Source organism: Tachypleus tridentatus, chromosome 10, assembly GCF_004210375.1.
Source record: "Tachypleus tridentatus isolate NWPU-2018 chromosome 10, ASM421037v1, whole genome shotgun sequence".
In the NCBI taxonomy this organism is placed as follows: domain Eukaryota; kingdom Metazoa; phylum Arthropoda; class Merostomata; order Xiphosura; family Limulidae; genus Tachypleus; species Tachypleus tridentatus.
The window spans coordinates 66,061,623-66,088,803 of NC_134834.1; the positions used below are offsets into that span (position 1 = coordinate 66,061,623).

The 27,181-nt window shown below is 33.1% G+C and overlaps 1 protein-coding gene across 1 annotated transcript in view; it reads right to left on the reverse strand.

The window, feature by feature from the left end:
- Nucleotides 1-26,668, reverse strand: part of LOC143228093 (tachykinin-like peptides receptor 86C) — a 77,565-nt gene extending 50,897 nt beyond the window's left edge. The window contains exon 1 of the mRNA XM_076459420.1: nt 25,803-26,668. Coding sequence (XP_076315535.1) covers nt 25,803-26,392 — 590 coding nt within the window. The 5' untranslated portion in view covers nt 26,393-26,668. The remainder of the gene's footprint in view (nt 1-25,802) is intronic.
- Nucleotides 26,669-27,181: the final 513 nt, after the last annotated feature.

The following is a 27,181-nucleotide window of genomic DNA, read 5'->3' on the forward strand; positions in this document are numbered from 1 at the left end:
CGCGGGTTCGCATCCCCGTCGCTCCAAACATGCTCACCCTTTCAGCCGTAGGGGCGTTATAATGTATCGGTCAATCCCACTATTCGTTGGTAAAAGAGTAGTCCAAGAGTTGGCGGTGGGTGGTGATGACTAGCTGCCTTCCCTCTAGTCTTACACTGCTAAATTAGGGATGGCTACCACAGATAGCCCTCGAGTAACTTTGTGCGAAATTCAAAAAACAAACAAACAAACTTGAGCTTCCAAGTCTATGTGATAATGTTTTCAAACTCGCAACGATCTGCAAAACGATGTACCTAAACACTGTATGGATTCTTCAAATTCAATTCAGTGTACTTGTATTATAATTTTATTTAAAACAACTCAACTTTGTAAGAACATTTATTCGAGCTTTTACAGTAATGTTTCGATGTACTCTATGCTTGAAATTCAAGGGTGGATTGGCCCAGGCAACGTCACATGTTACATACTTACATAACAATTAAAACTTAAATTTCTAAGAATGCGTTAAATGTACCGATTTACCGGTGGGCTAGTCCGTCTCTGTTGAAATGGTACTTTAAAAAACTGACATGAAATAAAGCTAAAGATAACAATTTAAATTTACTCTTTGTTAAATAAATACTGTGTTACATGAAAATGTGTAATAATTTACAGTAGTGCTTATAAATCATTGTGGTTGAATAACGTAAATGTTTAGTATATAAAGTAAATGTTTAGGGTTGAGACATGTGAACCACACTGAATAATAAAATAAAGTGAAGATAAGAATATTTTCCATTTTTCTTTTTGAATATATAATCATTTCAATCGCAGTTTATTTCCCTAAAAAAGGGCATTAGAAAATGTTCATAATTGACAACAGCATGAACATTGAAACTTGTAATTTCATGTTTTAAAACTTTCTTGTCACAGCTATAATGTAGTTGATATGGAGAGTCAATCATTATTATCTTAAATTCTTAGATAATACTCCTTTTTATCACCTCTTTACTGCTATTGAAATTGACTTTTCATTTAGTAAATAACGAGGATATCGAGAGAGTTAACTACTCGAGAAGCTTTTGTAAGCTTAGCGAGAATAGTTTCACATTGCTAATATTTTAGAAAGCTTCAATGGTATTATCTTACATTTTGCAGCTATAAACAACGTTCCTTCTGTAACAGAAAGAACGTTAGCTTTGCGTGTGATGATCCTTCGGCTGTCTGTTACACTTTATACCGTTAAACAAAGCTTTAGCTATAAGAAAAACTACATTACATCTAATCGTGATGGCTCTTTCATTTACCTTAACAGGCAGTTGAATATCCCGTTCTGTAAAAGAAATATATGTTTTACTTTCCTTTTATGTGAGCTACAAATTCTCTTGGTTTTTTATGGTTCAACACAATAAAGTTCGATAAAAACACTTCAGTTTTAATATTGATAAACTGTTTTGCTAAGCTTTCTTGGTCTCTAAACTTTATTTAATATACATGAAATATTTACATAAGTGCATTTTTCTCTGACTAAAAATTCACATATATCATTTTTGAAGCTTTAATAGTTATCACGTTGTATACACTGCTGTGCAAGTGTTGGGACAAAACAAAAAAAAATCAGGTTTCAGGCTACTTTCAAAGAACAACGGAATGTAAATCACAGGTGGAACATAAATCCTTTTATTAATTCTCATATCTAGTACAACAGAAGCTCATTGGAAGTGCTTAAGTTCAAATAGTTAATACTTTATGTCACTCCTTTGCTTTAATAACTGCAAAGAATCTTTCTGCCATTATTGCAACACATTTAATAAAAGTGTCCTTTCCGATCTTAAACCAAATGTCTTTAAGTAAAGTTTCTTTGGAAGTAGCTTTTGATTTGTTAAGTTTTTGATTTATTGTAGCTCTCTACTTATCTTCAAACCTAGTTCTTTTGGTGATGTTATTTAGCTTGAAATACAATACACGATGTGTACAGATAGTTTTGTATATTTCCGAACATAACATTTAAACCTATAGCTAGTACAATTAGTCTGATCTCATCAGCGTTTTAAACATTTTTATATATCTCTTTTCAAGCTGTAAGGAGAGACTGTTTGCTACAAAGTCTCTAATAACACAACAAACATTCAAATTATAAAGCACAAATACCATATACATTGTAATTATATTATTACTGATTACTTGGATCTTCTATGCATTTTGAATTAGATAACCAATGATTTAATTTAATGTTTTCAGGAAGTTATGTATATTGAAAAATTATAATATACCAAAATCAAATATTACTTGATATTATGAAATATGAGAACCACATCATCAGTAGTAAGTAGTATAAAATCCAACTATTAATTTAGGATTAAGAAAATGAGGATAGAACCATGTTGTAAAGCACGTGGATGTTTTTATAGTGTCATGTTTTATACCATTCTATAAAACCTCTCCCGATTTCAGAGCACCTTGTTTTCGCCATTACTTAAACGCTTTGACAATTACGTGTACTGGAACTACATCTGTCTCTAATAGCTGAACGTGATCTGAAAACATCAGTAGACACAGCCCAAACTCCAACGGAGTTAGATCTGAAGTTTGTTTGTTTGTTTGTTTTTTGAATTTCGCACAAAGCTACTCGAGGGCTATCTGTGCTAGCAGTCCCTAATTTAGCAGTGTAAGACTAAAGGGAAGGCAGCTAGTCATCACCACCCACCGCCAACTCTTGGGCTACTCTTTTACCAACGAATAGTGGGATTTACCGTTACATTATAACGCCCCCCACCGCTGAAAGGGCAAGCATGTTTGGCGCGACGAGGATGCGAACCCGCGAGTAGATCTGAAGAGAGTGAAGCACAAGGTAACACAAAAGAGTGTCATGTTACGTGTGTTTGAAAAAGTGACAATTTTGTTTTTCTTTTTTATTCTTAATTGAGAATTCGTCCTGAGAGCAGATACAAATGCAATTCCTTTATACGTGAAAAACACTTAATTACGCATGACGTGAGAAACTACAAGTAAAAACATAAATTATAGTATACAGATTATACATAAAAATTAAGAAATTACTCTTAAAATAATAATAACCAAATGACAGAGCTGAGGTTCAGGTTTACAATTACGATTAAATAATAAACTTTCGGAAGTAATAAAGCAGAAATGAGGTCATTCGCAAGCGAATGTATATATAAGGTCATCATCCCATAAGTAATGTTTAAAAATTTAATACAGAAAGTGCATTATCATTTTTGTCTTTGCAGAAGGCTTTAATGACTAAAATATATAGTATGACGTGTATAAAAATGTTTAGACAAATAAAAGAAACTAACCCAATTCCACTTTTTCAGATCATTAATCAAATAAACCCTTATGAAGATGGATGTGTCTGAGGAGCACATTATGCATACAATGCTTTATTAATTTACAACAGACAATAGTGCAGCAGAAACTACAGGAAACATTCAAGTTGTTTACGGTGCGGAATCTCTCAATGAAAGAAGATGTCGAAGGTGGTTTCAAAAGTTCAGATTAGTTGACTACAGTATTAGTGATGCGCCACGTTCAGGTCGTCCTGTTGAGTTTAATGATGACTTGTTGCTGGCAGCACTTGAAGATTGCGCTGTGACAGTTAAAGAACTAGCACAGAAGCTTAATTTAACCCATTCAACAGTTCACCGTCACCTGCAACATCTTGGAAAGGTGTAAAAACTTGGAAAATGGGTCCCCCATGATTTGACAGAAGCCAACCTGAGAACAATTGTGGACATTTGAGCTTCTTTGCACTCACGTGAGCGTAACTCACTTTTTTTTTGGACAGGTTAGTGACTGGAGATAAAAAATGGATAAAATGTTATAAAAATGTTAAGCGCCGTAGAAAATGGCTAAGTGCAGGTAAACTGGCTAAAGCACAGCCAAAAATGGATTTCCAACCTAGAAAAGTCTTGTTAAGCGTTTGATGGGGTATTGTTCGTGTGAGCCACTTTGATTTGCTGCCAATCAATATAATAATTACATCATAATTCTATTGTCAATAGTTAGAGCGCTTTAATGTTACACTGCTTTGATCAATCGTAAAAGTGTTGTATTACACCAGGATAATGCACGGCCACATACAACAAGGAACACATCTGCAAAAATTGAAGAGCTAGACTGGGAAAAACTTCCACATCTTCCTTATTCTCCAGACCTTGCCCCATCTGATTATCATCTATTCTGAAATTTGCAGAACTATCTTAATGGAAAAGAGCTTGGAACACATGAAGATGTCAAAACTACTTTTTCTTCATTTTTTTTCTCCAAACCCTCAGAATATTATAGAAGTGGCATTCATAACCTTTTAAAATTTGGCAGGAAGTAATTAATAATAATGGAACATACATTATTCATTAAATAACATTAAAAGCGTTTGAAATCCTTTCTTTTTTCTGAACCTGAAAACGGACATTACTTAAGGGATCACTTGATAATATGTCTCCTGAACCACTTAAAACAGAAAATAGAGCATAAATTACGTTACAAGGAAACATACTTTACAGTATCAACCTCAGGGACATAACTGAACCTCAGAGTTCTTTGTGAGAAAGATCTAATGAAGTATAGAAGTTTTAGACATTATAATACGTTGGCTACGTAAATACATTTATTCACAATAACAAAAAGGCAAAACTTCAAAAGAAGTATTTGAATGAATAAAGCATATTATTCAAAATAGTATACACAATTTCATGCTCTGTATTAATCAAAAACTTAAGAGCAACTCGTTGTAATGTTTACGAATTCAGAAAACGTTTCTCGGTTCAGAACTCGTTATTATATACATTGTAAATTTATTTTTATATTTGGTCGGTGTAAAACCAAAAGAAAGGCATATCTCAATGTTTATTCTTCAGTCTGGAAGTCTTCGTCAGGTATTATTATGCGAAGTGTTATCTAGACAATAAATAAAAATTCATTCTCAGATTAAGTATTTATAAGGCCCTGTGCTGGAAACTTAAATAGTCTCTCAGACGAATTTTCACTCCATTTCATTAACACAAATTGTTGGTTCATATTATTTTAAATTTTCGACATAGTTAAAGAATTGAATCAAAAACTAAAATATTTTCATTTTGGCGCAAAGCTGTACGAGGCCTATTTGCGCTAGGCGTCCCTAATTTAGCAGTGAAAGACTACAATGAAGCCAGCTAGTCTTTTCCTAACGAATAGAGAGATTGATCGTCATTTTATAATGCTCCTTAGGCTGAAAGGATGAACATGTTTCGTGGGACGGAGATTTGAGACCGCGATCCTCAAACTGTGAGTCAAGCGCTCTAACCACCTGACCATGCCAGGCTAGGTATACACTCTGCTCTCGCGTTACGATGTATGGACAGTAAATTCTCACTAACAGAATTTTAGAGTAAATATGATAAATAAAGAACAACAACCAAGTGGGCCGTTTTTAAAGAAGTGCAGAGAACATTTCAAAAATTCAAAACTTGACTAGCCTCAAACTTCCCTGTATGACTGTCTATAAGGATAAATTGTTGAATGTTTCTATAACTTGAGGGTTTTTTTTGGAATATACCAAGGAATTATAGCGAGTTGATCAATATAACATAAATCTAAGGCAGAATCAACCTCAATAAAAAAAGACCCAGTTTTCTTCACTTCACTGATAAGAGTTTATCTCCCAATATTTCTGTCACTTCGTCACAAACTGTATTCAATAAATATAAAGCTTTTTCTTTTTTTATTTATTTTCTGAGTAAAATGACAGCTAAAAAAAGGATGAAATTTAGATATAAGTTCTAAAATATCCAGGTAATTACCATTATCACGTGAATTGAGTCCGTCAATTCCTTCACTAAAAGCTAATCCTCTAACTGCTAGAAATGTTACCTTTGACAAAATACGCTTTAAAACATTCTGCCAATATTCGTTTTCATTTTGAATGTGTGTATCCATATCGGTTTCTATTTGTCCTTTGAGTAAACTCCTTGAAGTCCAGACACACAGATTCTCGGTGATCTAAACTACTTTCATGCTTTTTTTATGCGAGAAATTCAATATTTCCAGTCAATGAATCCTCAATGACTTTTTATACTACCGAAAAATTTGCATGCAAAGCAGAATATAAAATATTTCAATGAAGAATGTAGGAGCCATTTTTGTTTTAATTCTTCTTTACATACAGAAATTCCTGCCAATTTTTCTATACTGGTCAGAAGAGTCTCTTTTAGATTTATTAAAACCACGATCATGATGTCAACATTGTTCTGGTTCATCTGAATCTAGTATACAAGTATACACAGATTTATTGTTATATATTTTCATTTTCCACCATCAGTGGATTTGCTTGCATCATCAATAACATTCACATCGATAGTCTCAGATTCATTAATTGTTCGTTTTAAAGCTCACAAGGAACATCAACATTATTATCTCTTGGTGTAAGCAGATAAAAATCAATTTCATGTTTTCATGTTAACGGAGCAGAAGTGGATCTACAAAATAAGCATCTGTGCGACTTGTTTTTCATAGATTCGCTTTCTTTCTTCGACCTTATTACGTTTCACAGTACTATTTATATATCGTTTCTTGCTTTCCGTCCATTTCATTAGTACCGTTATTAACGCTCTCTATCATAGGTCTAAAACGAAAATACTATTTTAAATTTTTTTATTTATTTTTTCAGCAGAAGTTTCCGTAATTAAATATCTGTTAACATGCCGAAAAAATGCTTAATAAATAAAAATACGTCTTAAAATATACAATAGAAGCAGAAAATAGTAACAATTAAAAAAACTTTAAAAACATCGAAATGTTTAATTGTTGAGTATATTTGGAATTTAAAAAGTTTTACTTAAAAACATATTTTATAGAAGTAACATAAACACACACAAATTAAAATTAAAAGGAAATAAAAATGGAATATTTATTTTTAATAAATAATTTAAAATGTTGGTGTCCATTGTTCAAATAATTTGTCTTAAATTTTAATATCACAAATGCCAAAATAAAAATAAAATATTTTTATCCTGAAAAAATTAATATATTACAAATATATTCAAATATTTTATGTAATATATTGATTGCATTTATTTTATTTTTATTTATTATTAATTAAGTCCTTTATTTTTAAAAAATAACTTAAAATGCTGGTGTCCATTGTTGAAATAATTTGTCTTAAATTTTAATATCGCAAATGCCAAAATAAAAAAAATATTTTTATCCTGGAAAAATTAATATATTACAAAAAATATTCAAATACTTTATCATAAAAGCATTCTTAGTTTTACTAAGAACATTTATTAAAAAGCATTGGCCTTTTAATAGAATATACTTTACTGCATAACATAAATTGCAAACGCATAAAAGAATATTAACTACACCCTTGTGCAAATTAATTAACAAAGACGGAAAATTATGATTTTTTTCAATTTTTTGCGTTTTATTTCTGGTAATTCAAAAATTACTCACAAATTAATACATGATATGAACGCCTTTATTTTTCAGAATTTCAATAAACCGCTTTAGCATCAAGTCCACGAGTTGACTGCAATCTTTACTAATTTTTGGATCGTGGTACCATACCTCAATTATGGCCTCAATCAGCTTATCTTTCGTAGTACAGTCTTTTTCCCGAAGCCTTTCTTTACAAATCGCCCAAAGATTTTCAATAGGATTTAAGTCCGGAGAGTTTCCAGGCCAGTCCAGCACCAGTCATAAAATTCTTCACAAGTTTCGATGTGTGGCACGGAGCCAGATGTTGCTGAAAAATGCCAGATCTATCTGGAAATGTCTTTTTAAATTCTGAAACGACTCTTCTCTGCAAAACTTCGATGTACTGTGGACCTCGCATCATCCCTTCTACAATATGTAAGCCTCCGACGCCATAGTAGCTGAAAAAGCCCCCAAACATCTTCTTCAAGGGATGTTTTACGAACTGATTGATGTGAGATTCTCGAAGTTTCTCACCCGGAGATCTGCGAACATGCAGGCTTCTTTGACCCTGTACGAAGAAGTGAGTCTCGTCACTGAATAACACCTTTCTCCATTGTTCTTGCGTCCAGTTCTTGTATTTCAGACCCCATTGATACCGTTTTTTCTTCATTGAGTAAGTAAGAAGTTGTTTTTTGACTGGTCTCCTTGCCCTTTTAACGCAATTTCGAATGAGGTAATATTCCTCAAAATTTCGTCATTTTTCCCAAAAATAGATCGACCGTACTGCAAAACACAGCTAATGATGTCGTCTGTGCGAAAAAATGACAATTAAAGGAAATCAGCGGGTCCAGCGAGCCTACACCGGCCACCACGCTGAAAATATTGTAAAATGGCCATTTGTTTTAATTAATTTGCACAAAGGTATTTATATTTATACAAGTATTTATTTGGATATTACACATCCGAGGTAGCGCTAATGGGTCTCTGGGTTAGAACCCAGTTAGTTCTTGCGATAATCCGGCAGTGTCTAGATTGATCGAAGCATAAAGGAATGGCAAACCATAAGAATCCCTCCTTCTTGCTCAAATAATTATCTCAAACTGATCCAGTGTCAGTAGCATTTCTGAATACTGATCAGCTTTCTGTTAAATACTATCAGTCAGTTTTTGCTGTGTCTGTGCTACAGAAACCAGCCTGTTTTACTGTAGTCAGCTCATATAAAAGAGTATTACCGTTTTTTACCTCAGCTTCAAGACATTCACTATTCAACTCTTCATTATTTTACGACCATACTATTCACATGCTTGATATAGACTATATTTCAACAGTTTCCAAAATTGATTTGATATATTTCGATTTGCTGGATCACATTGCTGTCAGAAATTGTCCCATCCTACTTGTTTGCTTCTCTTTGCCGTTTGCTGGAATTCTGGGGTAACCTTATTGACGTCCGCTCTCTTTTACATTATTACACTTTTTGATATCTATGTATGCTTTACTGTTCTCGGTTCTCTTTTTCCAGATTCGTTCAACCTCTGCTGTGTTCCATATGAGTTTATTGTGAGTAATAAATATAATATTGTAATTAATTAATTATTTTTCCGAATACTCTTCTTATTTTGAAACCTAGTTGTATTAACGTGAATGAGTTATTTTTAATTTTCTCTCTTTTTTCACTATTTATATGTCTACGGGCTTGTGATTTACTGTTAACTGAATGTGAATGGAGTGAGTCTATTAAACTGAACCTGTATTGAAGATAAAAAATTGACTATTATTCCAAACTTACTAAATGTATCTATGTATCTACACGGAATGTGGCAAACTTAATAACATGTACAAGTCTTTTGTACATAAAACATTGAATATGTTATGAAGGTATTTGTATGTCTATGAAACAAGAATGTCAGTTTGAATCGTAATCTTTCAATTTGAAGTAAAAATAATGTTCATTTGAAGAATAAAATTACTTTAGTCCGTTGGGCAGTTTGCATATTACATTTGTCCAACCTTTATAACCTCTAAAACTCATATACTCAGTTTTCACAGCATTGTGGTATATTGTTCCTTTATTTCTTTTATCAACCACAGGAACTAACAATGCTAAAACCAAATTTCGTTATCCGTGGGGTAGAGCACAGGTACCCCATTGTGCAGCTTTGTGCTTAATTACAAGCAAACAAATGAACAACAAAGTATCCTTAGATCACCAATGTAAGATAAAACCAATATTTGACGACTCTGACATCAAGTACATAATACTATGTTCAATGACATTATGAAAAAGATTGTGGCATGCATATTTTTGCCTTCACCCGCGCACATAGGGTTAAAGGCAATAGCGTCCACTTTAACTTTAGAAATACAGTAGGTATAGCAAAAGTGAGTGTGTGGCTAAGTCAGTTTCATTCATGCTCTGCTGTTCTTGTGAATTGTCACTATTGGCTAGAATACATTTGCTGTTTTTAATTCCCTCTCCAATAAACTTCCATTCGCATTTTGGTCAATATCTAGTCCAATAGAGTTCCAAGCATTAAAGTATTCCGTGACGTTCATAAAACGGTTAAAAAAACGATTTCTTTTTTGTTCCTATGTAATCATGTCACTAAGATTATACAAATTTACCATGACAAATTCCCAATCAGTGGTATTAAAGCTGTTTCTGAAAGTATCTGCTCCCACTGTGTTTCTACGAAAATATATTTAGCAGCATTCATTGTTGAATCTACAAGGATGAAATTCTATTTTGCAGTTTCCTCTACTTTTAATGGTCAGAAGTATCACATTTTTCATTCTGTGACTACAGTTGTTACAAGGTAATGTTTAACTACTTTTTCTATTTACCCTATCCCTTTTACTTACCTTATTGTCTTTCTTTACTTATGGCTACTCTCATGCATTTGATGTTTCTCTCTGTCAGAGCCAGGGAAATAGCTGAAAACTGATGGAATTATTGTGGAGTAGTACCTAGTATAGTGGTTAATTTCATTTATGGAAACATCTTATTTTGAGGCATTTGCACACATAAGTGGTGGCTCAGTATTCAATATTTTGTGTATATATATTAATCAGATATATATATGCATGTCTTTCTTTATGTTACATAAAATCATATTTTGTTACCATTGTAGTATTTGATGTATTTATATATTTTATAAGTGATGATACAACTGTTTAGATCATTTGCATATGTGCTGATGACACAAATGTTATTACATTTTTTTAAAAAAAGGTAAAACTTGAATTATGCATAAACAAAGATGCATTTGTTCGAGTAATGTCAAACGTATAACACTTAGTGAAATGAGTTTCAAATATTTTTATGTATTAATAAATACAAATAATTACCATTTTGCACACACTCATCATTCTAAAATGTTAGCAAACGTGAGGCAATAACTTACGTATGCTTTATGTACGTTGGAGAAAGAGATTATTCTGACAGTAAACATTTTCATGTTTAATATTTTGAGCCCCAAATCCTCTCAGCGTAGCTCCATCAAAATATCGATTATCTGTGCCTGTACTAAAAAAAAACGTTTCAGTGGTATAAGTACAAGAAAGGCAACCCACATGCGTCTCTTTTAGTACGAAAATATAATAAGAGATGTAATAAACTTGGCAAACCCTGAAGTACTTCACAGGTACAGATTTGTTCTTTTTCAGTTTTAAAAGCCAAAGGTTTATGCTTGCGTGCAATTTGTATAACAAAAGCTCAATGAGGTACATGGAAATACTAAATGTATACAATTTTATCACCTTCCACAACGATTTTTCCCTTCACATTTAAACATTTGGTTAATTTGTGTTCAGTTCAAATTGGCTGACATGATTCATTTCACCTTTATAATGCCAGTTTACTAAATTTATCAAGCTGGTTTAGGATATAAAGCATAACCTCATACATGATCACCTTGGTATAAAGCAAAAAAAACATGGGTGAAACAAATACATCTTTAGAGTAGGATAATCTCTTCATAAATTGTCCTTTTTTCGTACAAGATTAAGTTATGTTCACATATATGTATTTTCCAGCATATCACGACAACTAACCCTTAAGTTCATAAATACATTTATCTGTCATATTATTATGAGCCTGTGATAGCTTTGAAATATGTCGATAATTGATGGTTATAAATGTCATATCATCAAAACTTTCTTTTTTCCACGACTACGAAAATAAATCAGTCTCATATAGAAAGAACATGAAAAATTGTAATATTCTAGAGAATGATGGACAAGGGGTGTTTGTAATTGCATAAAGAGACAAAAAATTTCTTGTTCTTCCCAACTCCAAATTCTTTTTTGAATAGAATTTAAAAAATTTACTTGATTGAAAACAGACAACTAAAACAATATTTTTGTAATTGTGAGTCATTACATTTGTGATGCATTGTTTAACAACATCTAAAGTATGAACAATCATTCAAGTGAGAGTGACGTACCACTGCAGATAGATAAAGTAACTCATTTTTACCAATTGCTATTGTCATTTCTTTACAGGAGTAGATAACTCAATGACATGCTGAATCGGAAACAAACAAGGTCCTTCTTGTTGTGATCTACACGACAAGAACACAAAAGAAACAACTATCTGATGTGTCTGTGTATCACATATTGTCCTTGTCCCTGCATTCTAAGTATTTAATAAGTGGCTGTTACACGATCATTCCGGACTATCCTCTCATAATACAAATAAATACATCACTCAAGTATTTCTGCCGCATATTGTTCAAGTGCTTTTGTTTCTATGAGTTTCAAAATTTAAAATGTAGTTCATCTTGTCAGTGATCATCTTAACATATTAACTATAATTCTTGATTTCAAATCATCTAAGAATCTTTGACTTTGTACGTTTTTAAAAATCACCACAATCAGGTGTTAAATGGAGGTAAGACTAATTTCCATTCCGGGCTCGACACTCAATGTAAAACTTAGGAAACAGTATACAGTTATTCCTTGGTGGGCAAAATGGCAATGATAATTAAAAAAAACCAAAAAACATTTCGCTGCATATTTATAACTTGTGAATAACAAGTTGGGTTTGAAAATGGATGCATAAAGAAACCGAGTCCTTTGTTCCAGGCAATTTACAATGAAAGTTGTAGTGTTTCACATTAATATCCGTTTATCTTCTGCTTCATTCCATAAATGTCTTTGGGGGTAGAATACTGAACACACATTGATCCCCCCAGTTAAGCAGGAGGTAGTATGCTCCAGAGTAATTTGTGGATATATATGTTAATTCAGTCCGACCATAAATGTCTCACAGAAACTACCATTTAAGTTCTCTTCCGATCTTGAATGAAGGCAGTCATTACTTTTGACCTCTATATGACCCTCATGCTCTATATAAGGATTACGTATATCCTTAATTACTGACACCACATTTTTAAGAAGTTATGTTAACTTCTTTTGAATAGTATAAAACTATTCGGAGTTTTCAAACTTATAATATAACCATGCAGACCTTCTGACGTTTGCGAATTTCAGGAATGGATTTTCTTCATCTATGTAAAGTAGTGATATTTTCAGTTAAACCAATTGTACTTCTCCATTCACATCAACGTTGTTTTGCTTTATAATATGATCTATTGCTATCAAGGAAAATTTTGCTTATTTATTTTAAAGTGTGCACAAACTCTCAGCAAGACTATCTGCTTTAATAGTCTTCAACTGTGAAGAGAAAAACTGAAGAGAAGACAGCTAGTCAATACCCACTTCCATCTCTTGGGCTTCTCTTTATCAGCAAATACTACTCTTTGTAACCAACTAAATTTTACAATAATGGGCACTTCGATACTCCGGATTAAAAGCAGTGTCTTTAGTCTCATTTCTAAAAGATGCACTCGATAAATCGGGCATTTATCTTTGTATGCCTGTATGGTATACCATTAAATTCAAAATATCCCACCAGAAGGATGACCAATATTTAAACATTTGTGATGTTTATTGGATCAGCTCCGAACCATATACTGTAATAAACGATTTCACATATTCAAAGTGAAATATTATAACTCTGGGGAATTTTCTTTCTAAATACTGTAGAATACTTAAACTGATAGATTACACATCGTGTTCGCCGAGTACGAGTCAAATTAGTTATATCTGTGCGCATGCTTTTATGTTCTCGAGAATATCGTATCACCATGTCATATAAAGAGTCTAAACTGACACAAGCGGTGATTTGTTGCTTTATTTACAGCGGATTTTTTTTTTTTTTTTTTTTTTTTTTTGAATTTCGCACAAAGCTACTCGAGGGCTATCTGTGCTAGCCGTCCCTAATTTAGCAGTGTAAGACTAGAGGGAAGGCAGCTAGTCATCACCACCCACCGCCAACTCTTGGGCTACTCTTTTACCAACGAATAGTGGGATTGACCGTCACATTATACGCCCCCACGGCTGGGAGGGCGAGCATGTTTAGCGCGACGCGGGCGCGAACCCGCGACCCTCGGATTACGAGTCGCACGCCTTACGCGCTTGGCCATGCCAGGCCCAGCGGATTTCTACATTCGTTGTTGACAGTGAGACATAGAAAATAAATGTAAAATGTTTATCAGTTAAATCTCCGAAGAGAAGTACTTTGAAGTTTGTGATCAGTAATAAAGAAAAAACAGCACAGCTAATACACCTCCTGAGACCTCACTTTGGCAACGCTTCATGGCATGGCAACATGCAAGTCACAAACATTCGTGTCCTGCATACACCAAACACCTTAAAAGTCACATATTTAGAATGGTTAATATGGAATCCAGCTTTGCATGGCTCATTTTTTTTTTATATTAAAGGCACCTTGTTATACATAAATGGCTGAGACTGCAAAAAGCAAAAGGCAGTAGGAATTGAAACATTGTAGGTTCAAGTACTCAACTCCTAATCCTTAACTAATGTTCTTTAGATGCTGGCTAGTTTGATATCAGCTTATGCATATCATCTGATAGATCGAATGCCCCCAAGACCTCAGACATTATCCGTTATACATTTTAAATGATGACAACAATGTAACGGAAAAAGCAATTTCGGGTTTTGAATGTCTTTGTAATGTGTTTTTTTATTTACGTTAATTTCATCATTACTGATTGATAGTGCTGATTAAAATAATGCCTATATACAATTAATTAATTTATAGTTTTTGAAAAATTGACTGATTTATTTTGCAAATAATGATGTTAAGATTTTAACTCTGCATTACAGCAATATATCAAAGTAAACTACGCCTAGTTTGGTTTTAATGTGTATTTACTATAAAAATACGTACAATTTAAATAAAATGTTAAATATGTTAAGTATTGTGATCTCGCAATAAGTCAATATTAAGATACTTATAAGAACTTAGAAATAATATTAATTGGTCCATTATAAAAAAATTAATTCCAAAAACTTTCTATAATCTTTATTTTTAGCGATTTGTCTTTCCTTTATTTCAGTGTGTAATGTCACACTTGTATATGATAGTTAGAGTCCACTTTTATTTCTCACTGATGTATTTTCGTAATCATTTATCTCCGTGAAAGATTGATTCGATAATTATTTCACTTCCAGAACATTCATAATATTGTACAAAACTCACTCCTAGTTACTTCGTCTTTTAAAATATCGAGTGAATGTATAAAACTATTTGCTCACGTAATGGATATCCAAAGTTTGGAATAGTTTCAAACATATAAAACTATATCATGATGAAAATATCTTTATGCATTCCATTTCAGGCAATTTACCACTTGGACTTTAAACACAACTTTTCTTCTCTAGAGTTGTATAAAAAAAACAAAAACTGTACAGTTTTTGATGCAAAAATACAATCGGAAAAGAATTTTTACCAGTTTGTGGTGAGTAAGACATGAATAATTCTATCATCTCGGAACCGGTTTTTGTACTATAGGTACCTCATGTGTGCAAAACATTCAAAGAATGCTTTCCTACTGCGATAGCATTCCTAGAAGAAGCGCGTAAATATCTAATCTTAAAATAACTTCAGTAAAAATAAGATAATAAATTAATTGAAACCTATGCAATAAGCATTGTATTTCAGCTAATGCATTTTATGTAGATGCACACACTCATACGATTGATTATTATAAATTTCTGGTCGATAATAGGCTACCTGGGTCAAAACTCCAATAATTCAAAGAAAACACATACTTTAATGACGAGGAAACTATTAAACACCTACATATATTTAGTGGTATAAGTCAGCATATAAGAAAAATCACATATTAAAAAGTATTAAATCATTAATTTAGCGTCCCTACTGTTAAAGTTTATTTTCAACCACAATTCCTGATTTCCACACGACATTCAACCACCTTAGGAGATTTAATTTAGTCCTTAATAAATTTACTGTACTTAGTTTGCAAGAAAATACTTATAAATATAATACAAACTTAAGTTATTCAAACATTTTTGTGAACATTATAATTAAAAGTATACAATGTAATTAAATAAGAAAACAGAATAGATTTTTTTAAAAACCTTATGTAAACACCACGTTTTTACTATTAAGACCCACAAAGGTTTTATCTTATGACAAATATAGGAACCTATCACTACTTAAAATACACATAAAAATTTTTAATCGTTAAGCCTCAAAATAGACAAAAAGCCTACCATTATACGAAACAGGATATGCTTATAAATGTTCATATATTTAATCAACGAAAATTAAGAGGGGTTATAAAACAGAGATTAAAAATAAAATAAACCAAAACCTGCCGATATTCTGTTATATGTTGCAAAAAAACAACAACAACTGTATTGCCAATAAAAGGATATCCCTAGATAACTCTCCCAAATAAAAGCGAATCACCAATGGAAACCGAATTCACAATCCAGCTGTATCACTTTGTTTATTCGAAGTTAAAGATAAATGGATAAAAATACAAGTTATTCTTCAGTATTAGAATTTGTCCTCTATTTCGTCAGCGTTAAAATTAGGGACTTACAACGTTATAGTCCGCTTAGAAAGTCGGAAGCTCAGAAATTAAGCAAAAAACTAATTCTAAGGAATACTTAAACCAAATACTGATGAAAAGTCTTATTATGGGTTTCATAATCAGCATCGTTATCAATATCATTAACAATATCTGTAGATATACAAATTAAACACCATACCTCTTGTCTGAGTTAGAAAAATAACTATTGTTTATATAAATGAGTCATATGGCTCTAAAACAACCTGGTACGAACCTGTAAGAAGGTATACGAAACTTATGATTTTAAAAATTGTACATTAGTTATTCATGTGTGTGCTTTTTATAGCAAAGCCACATCTGACTATCTGCAGAGCTCATCAAGGGGAATAGAACCCCTGATTTTAGAGTTGTAAACCCATAGACATACCGCTGTACTAGCGGAGGGGTTAGTTATTTGTAAACATATTTGTGACAAATAAGAAACTTTAGATTTTACTATAAAATATCCTTTACTAAACTGATTCAAACTGAAGACTTTCACGAATTGGTTCATAGATGACAAAAGGCTGTTACAACATCAGGGAAAACGACTTTTTAAAATTACAATAAATGATTTTTAAAACAGTGGAATGCAAAGCAAACAACATTTGGTTGTTATTTTACTCAGTAAAAAAAACAACAACAACAAAACTATAGTTTATTTGCAATTTGTCCAAGGCAAGAATATGAACCTCGAATGTTAGTATTGTAAGCACGTAAACTTAGTGCTTATCCACTGGGAGACGGTAATACAGGAATCTACCTAGACAAAGATACACTAAGAAATGAAAGCAACAAAGCATAAAACCGTTACCAAAAATTCTGTTTCGTTTTTGGTGTAATTCGTTCAGAATAAGAATTAAATATCTAGAATCGTATTTTACTGTTGATTTAATATGTTTAACACAAAAAAAATTGAATTAGCAATTGTTTTACGTTGTGAAAATAATATATTTGGTTTGTTTCTTGTTAAGTACAAAGCTACACAATGAGCTGTCTGTGTTTTCTTACCACGTTTATCGAAAATCCGATTTTAACGTGTTAATCTGATACATACTGCTGACTGCTGATCTTCAATGTAATAACATTTTAACTACATAAGAAATTAATTTTACGCTCGACCCAGCATGGCTAGGTTGGTATGGTCCTCTAATCTAACTTTGAATGTCGCGGGTTCAAATCCACCTTATACCAAATGTACTCGCCTTTTCAGTTGTGGAGTGTTATAATGCTATGGTCAATCCTCATATTCTGTCCGTGTGGGTGGGTTTTCTGTATATATTAGTGGTAATTTGTCTTGCTTGTTATCTGATGTGTATTTCAAGAAACGAGAGACTGTTTTGTTCCTCTTATTTCCGTAGTGAAGTGGATTTTTTTTTGTCTACGGAATTGAGATGTTCTAAGAAGGCGTTAAGTTTTCCTGACCAAATACTTTGCCAAATAACGAAGGTGTCGTCAACATAACGTCTGTAAAAAAACCCAAACGCACAGCCAAGAAACTAAACATAGAAGTTTGGTGGAAATCCTACAATACCTTAAGGTCAATTCTGCTAAAAACAAAAACCTATCTACCAAAGATAATCTCAAACACATCATCTATGAAATTCCATGTTCCTGCAACGATACATACATTGGAGAAACAGGAAGAAAACTCGCGACAAGAGTGAAAGAACATAAAGATAGTACAAAACTCGCGAAAACACAAAATTGCAAAGTACGCCACGTCAAACGTACATAGAATAAACTGGAAGAAAACTAGAATAATCGGCACAGACAAATTCTGGAAGACAAGAAAAATCAAAGAATCATTTTATATTAATATCATTAAACCTTCAGTAAACAGAGATTCCGGATTAGAGGTGAGTAACCTGTGGCTGCCATTGGTTGAATCTACAGGAAATCTCTCCTCCAGTCAGAAACAGTGATTATCCAACCAATCATAACACGCTCTCCATAATGCACCAGGACATTGTAAAAAATCAACAACAGTTGTATACACACTGACCTGAAGATGAAAGGCGGAAGGCTTTTAAAACTTCATTTTCTATGCTTGATCTTCACAATAGACAGTTGCTGCCCATTCTACAAAGTTTCGTCATGAATACTCTGCCAAAACAATGTCTTATTTGATGAAACCTACTGTGACAAACAATTGAAAAACATCATGGACATATTATCTACTTCCCTTGGTAGCCAAAATTGTGCAAATAATATCGGAATAATTATTGTTACTGAGTTAGTTTATCATATGAAATTAGCCAAAACAAAAGTGTGTTTTTAACTTATGTAATATGTTTTATATTTGATAATTAAATTCTAACTTGACAGGCAGTGCTGCAGAAGGGAGACCCTCTATCGTCTTAATCTATAAAATGTAATCTTTAATTAAAGGATAGGCCTGATTTAGTGATTAATGTGTCGAAGAGTGTATTGAAAGGTTGAAAAGTTCAAAGTTCGAGCCACGATATACCACTGAATACTTAAAACATGTTAATAACACCAGCAGATGCACGACAACTCCCCACCTGAAGTCAGAGGGTGCTGCCGCTTCTAAAGTTAATGATCCTTGTTTAAATTATTCAATGTTAAGCATGTTATGAAACGATTGGTTTCTGTTCAAAAGATATTCTTCTGAAAACGTAAAGGAATGTGAAATATATTTCTGGTAAAACGGTTAACAAAGGTATGAAAAAATTTATACTACTTTTTAAAAAATATTCTAAAGCGAAAATCTTTTAGTGCGTATAGAAACAGAAAAAAAAGAATAGTAAAGGAAAAGGGTCCAGTTTTTGTGAGATATCCAAACAGATACAAAACTGTAAAGATTAACAAATACAATTAGAAGCCAACTTAGTTTATAAAACATGTACAGGTAAGAAAACAAACATTAAATTGCAGTGAATATGGCTTGTTTTTTATCGTTATGGCTACATTACACTTTTGTATCAAATGAAACATTGTTCTTTTTTATACCTGAAAATTGGTATGAAGTCTATAATTCGAAGTAAAGTAACAAAGAGGAGGTGTTTTTCGAGATATCAGGTGGCTTGCTACGTTGTCACTAACACATACATATTAAAGATCAAAGCTTGGAGGCATGGTCGTTATCAGTGTAGCAGCTTGTTCAATAATGATCGAAACCTTTATAATAAAAAGAATGACTCATCATTCAGGATTGTGTAACGAGCTTCTTCCGCCTAAGGGAATTTAGAAACAACGTTTCGGAACGCCGAAGCAAAAGTCTTCACACCAGTTCATTATAAAGAAATCAAAAAGCATAAACATATCAAATTTAGCAATTTATTTCACAAAAATAACCTGCAACATTTCTGGCAAAACAGTAACATTTTGTATTCTCTTGTCTGCAATTGTTTCAATGATTTTACTAAATTTTGAAATTTGCTCTTATTGCCTTGATATAACCTGAACTGTGTTAAATCTTCAAACTAAACCACTTTTACTTTTCAGCGATCTGTGATATTATCTTCAATTTTTTACCCTCATCACTGTCTGATAGTTCTCAATTTTTTTGACTCAGTAACTTACTGATGCATTTTGTTTGTCATGACTACTATATACAATACAAAAAAAGTCTTACTTCTCGTAGTTTACATTAATACATTTTAATTGTTTGCCATGATTTCGATCTGAAAGTCACTTTATACTGATACTGAGTCCATATTGGCAAAACATATTTTTGGTATAATTGTTGTTTTGATTTTTTATAGATTTAACAATTGATGTTCTTCACTTGAATCTCTTTATTAAATAATTCAACCCTTGGTTTTCCTAATACACATCACGAAACTTATAATGGAATAAATATTTTGTAAAATAGACACAAATATTTTCTTTAATCATTATTAACTTTTAATTAATGTAATAAAATGAAAATAAGGTTCATAATAGTAAAACTTTTGAAAAAAAAAGCGCAACCACGAATGTAAAGTGCTCGATTATAAATCACTAGAGGAAATAAATTTGTTTCTGAGGTATCCACACAACTTATTACTAACTACTTCTTAACACACTGTTTTCCTGCTAATAAGTGAAATGTTTGCTGAAACGGTTATTGGAAATCGCTGCGTAAACAACTTTGATATTTTGAATTTTTAAATCAGGCGAAGAAACAGCACCAATGAATTCGTTTTTCGATACGGTAGCTCAGCTACGATTTCCGATTTACAAAACTACGACTCGCGAAATAAAATTTTAGATTAAGCTACTTTTTCTAAATAAATAAAACATATTTAAAATTTAAATCTCATTAAACCTAACATAGCTTCTAAACAATCAATAAAAGGTGGTTCAGTGGTAAGTTCACAGAGTTACAACGCTTAAAATCTGAGATAGAGAAAGCGCAGACAACCCACTGCGTAGGTTGGCATTAAACAAACCATCTTAAAAAGAACAAATAATCATTATAATATTTAGTAATAAACGGCAGAAAGCGTCGTTCTTCCAAAGGAAAATATTTGCTAGCTCTATCTATGTCTTTGATTAAAATCCAACATTCGTAGCTCTTTCCATATTTGATTAAAATCCAACATACGTAGCTCCCTTCTATCTCTTTTATTAATATCTAACATTCGTAGCTCTTTTCTGTCTCTTTAATTAAAATCCAACATTTGTAATTTTATCTTTTTATTTTTTTCGCTATTTTTGATTAATATTTCACATCTCCAGCTTTCTCTATCTCTTTAATAAAAATCTCATTTACAGCTCCCTCTCTTCATATGCATCTGATTAGAATCTCATATCTCCCACTCACGCTTTCTTCCTCTGATTAAAATCCAATATATTCCCAGTTCCTTCTCTTTTTCATGATTCAAATCCAACGACTCTCTCTCTCTTTCTCTTTTCATAAAAACTATTAATAGGCTCACACTAGGATCTGGAATATTTTTCACTTCCCACTTTAAATTGCAAGATTCGTTTTTTACTATTAAGAAAATCTTCAAGCTTTGACGACATAAATCTAAGACAAATATTTTATAATCATAAACTTAAAAATCATAAAGAACAAGATCACCAAAAATGTTGTCGTTTTTACCTATAACTTTAAACAACCACGATAGCATAAGTAAAATAAACTCTGCATATCTCAAGCTTATTTCAAGTCTTTCAGAGTTCAGCGTGAGGTGGAGGTTGATGTGCCAGGCTGGCTATCAGAAGAAAACATATCTCAGCTTGAACCTTGTATTCAACACGTTCACCTGTGACAGTCAGACATGGCTACTTGGTTGAGAGTAGCTGATTAGAGATCGGATACTACTACCTGGCTAATTATCCTCTGATAAGCAGTTATTAATTAGATATGACTATGCATAAGCCATATGTCAAGCTAAAAATGTCAAAGGCCAGCCTTTCTGGTCACTCGTAGTAATCTCCTTATAAGGTAAATTGGTCCGTAAAAAATGTCAACTGGAACATAATTACTTTTGTTTTATCATCAGTGGGGAAAGAAAGAAAAAATAATTTAGATCGATTGAACAGAACCTGTACACTAAATAATTCTAATATATATGAATACAAATCCATTTATTTGAGCTATAAATAGACTATCCTTACCCATTCCAGTGATACTGCAGCTACTCTTTTAGGTTAATAGATGAATGTAATATGTTAATAGTGGAAAAATGTGTTCAAAACAAATATTATTTTAAAAGAACTAAATTCTTTTCTTGCAACTTAAGATCTACAATGCTTAGAGCTTATTGCTATCTAGCAAAAGTGTTAAGTGTTCGATAATTCACCTACATAAAAGGCTTTTATTGCTTGGTTATCAAAAATGTTCCAAGAATAATTGAGGTTCAGGTTTAGAGAATTTTTGTAACGTGATGTGTGTGTGCGTGCGCGCTCGTATTGTGAACACATTCTAGCAAAAAGTGAGAACCTATAAACTTTTGATGCACAGCAACATGACATATTGCAACGCAAATGTTTAGAAGTTGTTTTATAAGGAATCGTCTCTTTTTTTATGTGATGTTTCGCTAGTTTGCCTCATTAAAAAGATGCACACGCTCATTCATGCACTCACATGCATAAGTAATAAAACCCAGGTGCATACCCTAAGGGTTCACTTAGTATGAGTGCAAAATTTTAGGTTTCTAGATTATTTTCTCTTGAAGCTACGGCAGTCACAGACACTGACTGATACACACGCCATTTTATTATTACAGATGAGTTAACCCACAGTTCGAAATTTAATATTTTGCAGATTATTATTTTCTGTTTCTTTTTTCTTCTAATAAAAATAAACGTGTAGTATTACATAAATGGGTTTTAATACCATCGACATGTTTGTTTGTTAAGATACTTAACTGTTGTCTCATTATATAACAAACGAAGACGTTATTTTGTTATATTGCACGAGTGATTTCAAAATAAAACTTATCACTTTAGTATTTTTGTGTTGTATTAAAATATCTACTTTTGTATCATGTAGGTCAACGTGTACATTTCACAATCCTTTACAGAGTTATGTGTTAAAAATTTAATTCATTTACTGTATTATCAACGTACACAAGAAAATGTGATGTCAGAACATAATTAATAAATGAAATATTAATGATATACAGGTGTTAAGTTCTTGTTCTCATAAAGAAATATATAAAAATAAGGAAATGTTAATTTCATCTCTCTCGTCGGATCATCACTTGCTTATGGTGAGAGAGGGCTTGCGCGTGGCAGTGATCCTAAGAGCGATGTCGTCGGGAGCCTTGCGCTCCTTGTAGGGTCACCCCTGACGTCAAGGTCGAGGGTGACGTTCCTGACAAAGAACGATCCAACCCCAAGTCCCCAACGGCCAATCCTGACAAAAGAAGGACCATACGTGGAATCCTCAACGGCAGAAAAGGCAGACGAGGTTTGTAGCAGTTCATCAAGTTCCAATCGTCTTGGTTTCCTTGACATTGGACTCAATTTGTCGACTGTCAAGGACCGTGTATCTTCTGGTGTGCAACATTATTCACACGTTAAATCAACTCACGCACAAGCGTCTTCCGCCGACTCCCGAAACAACTCTTACATGGTCAATTGAAAAATTGGAAACGAATGAGAGGAGGACAGAAGAAGCAGTTCAAGGATGGCCTGAAGACAACATTCAAGAGCTGCAACATTGATATTAGCAACTGAGAAACTCTCGCTCACGACCGAACCACATGGAGATCCCTTATCCATCAGATAGCAGAATTATTTGATTCATCAAGAAGACAACATTTTGAAAAGAAGAGAGAGAAGAGGATACAACGCCAGCTACTACTGAAACCTCTCCTTCCCTCTGAACTGACCATCCCTTACTGCCAGAAGCAACGATAGCCTTCATTGGCCATCTCCGAACACATGTATGAACTTGGAGGACCATCATTCTCGACCTCGAGGAATTGCCACGACGACGACATAATTTTAATTGGCAGACAGGGTTACATACTACAGAAATATAAAATATTTATGTAATATGCAATGAAAAATAAGGTTTTATGTTATACTGAAAATGTATCTTAGAACATATGCATGTGGTTGGCCTATAGTATACGAAACTGATTCTTCTATCTATCGAAAATATGCTGAATTCTTATACTGATGCAAGATCAACTGGAAGTAATATAAGATGTTTAAAACCTCAAGAATGTATATATAGCGTTTGAAAAAGGTCCGGCATGGCCATACGGTTAGGAGCGCTCAACTCGTAATCTGAGGGTTGTGGATTCGAATCCCAATCACACCAAACATGGCCGCTTTTTCAGCCGTGGGACATTTTAATGTAATGGTTAATACCAATACTTTTTAGTAATAGAGTAGCCCAAGAGTTGGAGGTGAATGGTGATGACTATATGCCTTCCTTCTAATTTTACACTGCTAACTTAGGGATAGCTGGCGCAGATAACCATCTTGTAGCTTTGTGCGAAATTTAAAAGCAAACAAACAAACAGCATTTGTAACAGCTGATATGCTTCTTCTAGAAGGATACAAATTTATTTTTCACAGCCTATTCCTGAAATGGGCTGTTTAGTTGTTAACTGAACTATCTATGCTATATAGAGAGGCTCGAAAAGTGAAATAGATTATCAACTGTATTTATAAATTTATGTAAACAAATTTCAGCCCAATTGGGTAAACACTATCCAATAGAACGATTGACACGTTTGAGTTTCTCAGACATAATCCTTTATTAGAATTAATAACAAAGCCACATTGGGCTATCTGGTTAGTCTACCAAGGGGGAATAGAGCCCCTGATTTTAGCGTTATAAATTCGTAGACTTACCATTGAAGAATTAGTGAGAAATTAACCAAATTTAGTAAAACGTCGGTTTTTCTTCTTTGTTTATAAAAATCTCAAGAATATTATACCAGTCTCTGATTTCAAGTCTTAAAATAAGTCAGTAGAATATATAAATTCTCATCACAGTGTGAGTGCCATAGACCGGACTAGATATAGAAACAAATTGCCGTGTGTACACATAAATGTAATGCAAGGTACAGTATCCATACAGCGTATTGCTCTTTCGTAACACAGCGTCTCTAGCATCGGGTTGCCATAGTGACCTCTCATAATACATACTTACCTCTCTAAACTCATTGCCATTATGGAGAAAACAGATGACGACACCGTAAGATTTGCCACAAAGTTGTTCATAAGGCAGTACGTGCGACCAAAAAGCCAGTGGCTGTCCAACATAAACACAGAGTTGAACGTGGTATTGAATAAAGTCATTGTAAAATAAGCTGACGACAAGTTCAATATGAAATAAATTGTGACTGTTCTCATTCGTCAATGAGCCAGAACTACCCATATAGATATAGCATGTTTTCTAACTGCTTTTTCTGGATATGTTGAGATACGAATCCTTGGATTCACTGTTACACACCATAAAAAGTAAGCGACAACTGGCCCATTACAAGTACAGAAAAGAAAAATAATAAAAAAACTAACAACATTGAAACACTAGAAGGGTATTTAAAATAGGCGCTATTTATTTACCTTTTTTCTTAGAATTGACAACCTTATCTTATGAATGCATCATTACTAAAACTGTTGATTGTTAAGAAATACCCCAAATGAAATATTTATGTATACTTCGTCACGAAATTTTTCTATGTCGTTCTTCTAAACACCTCTTAACCTTTTAAATAATGCAGACAATACCAACTTTTCCCGAAATAGGCAGACAATAAATTGGGGACTGTGACACGATATTTTATCATTTACTTGACAAATTAATAAAAAACTATTTTTATAATTTGTATAAAAGACAGTCTCGTGTTTGAGAATAAAAAGTTCAAGTGCTAGAAGGCGCAAAATAACCACCTAATAATGATGTTGTGACACCAATTTCAATACATCTTTTACTCATTTTTGGTTCAATAAGATTACTTTTACACATATCTGGTCACAATTTCCAAACCTTTTATCTGATTGATAAAATGTGGTACAATACTTTATTTCACTTACCTCTCTAAACTCATTGCCATTATGGTGAAGACAGATGACGACACCGTGAGGTTTGCCACGAAGTTGTTTATAAGGCAATACGTGCGACCAAAAGGCCAGTGGCTGTCCAACATAAACACAAAGTTAAACGTGGTATTGAATAAAGTCATTGTAAAATCAGCTGACGACAGGTTCAATATGAAATAATTTGTGACTGTTCTCATTCCTCTATGAGCCAGAACTACCCATACAGATATAGCATTCCCAATCAGGGCAATGACAATCATCAAACCAAACACAATTCCCCATAGCATCTGCTGCCACCAAAGAAGAACGAAAGGTCGGGTCGCGGGCTCAAGGGAAGAAAAATTTTCTGAACACAAACTGAGAAGCTCAATTCCGTCCCGTGTTGTTATATTTTCACCTGTTCCATTCACTTCTTTATTCCATGATTCCATACAATCAAATATATTTTTGAGAACCATCAGCTGATTGCGTGTAAAGTTGTATTCGAAGGCTGAGTCCACTTTATCTTCAAAGTCGCTTTTGTAGCTAAAATTTCCGTAAAGGTTTTCTAAAATATTCAACAACTGTGTTGCGTTAAATTTCATTGTCACTGTTTCTCTTAAGTTGTACAATTTTATTACTGATGTCTCCGATCTCAGTAAAACGCAGCCTTCCTGATTAGGTATATTTCATTCGTAAATATTGTTTTGCATTAAATAAATTCAGACGTTATAAATATTTTGTTTTACCTTACCGATAGGACAGATTACCATGCGATTTTAATTTCACGTTGAAGGTTTCGGTACAACTAACAAAGTAAAAAGTGTTAAACAATATAAACTTCCCAGATAAAAGGGACACTTTCGCTAGGCTTCTTTACAGACTTTATCTTCTTTCTAGAATGGTTACAGTGGAAGTTATGTCCATCTGAACATTTAGTCTTTTCCACAGGAGATTGTAAAGGCGTGTCTTTATTTTGATTGGCTAGGTAGAAACAGCGATTTCTCTTTCTCCGTAAATAGCGCATGTTCTGATTCGCAAGCTACAAATAAAATGACAAGTACTGCAAACTCTCTCTCTTCATCTAAAATCCTAAGATTCGTACATCTTATAAACTTCTATAACCGTAAAATTTGTTTATTAAATATACATACATAGAGAGACTCCATTTTTTATTTCAAAGCAAGTCACTTGAGCACGTAATATACAACAAAATAAATAAGTACAAAATTAACAATAAATTCTTATTCAACCCATCAATAATCTGTTTTAGTTCCTGGATTAACGCTGTTTTATATCATACCTCTCCGCTAGTACAACGGTATGTCTACGGATTTACAATGCTAAAATCAGGGGTTCGATTCCCCTCGGTGGGCTCAGCAAATAGCCCAATG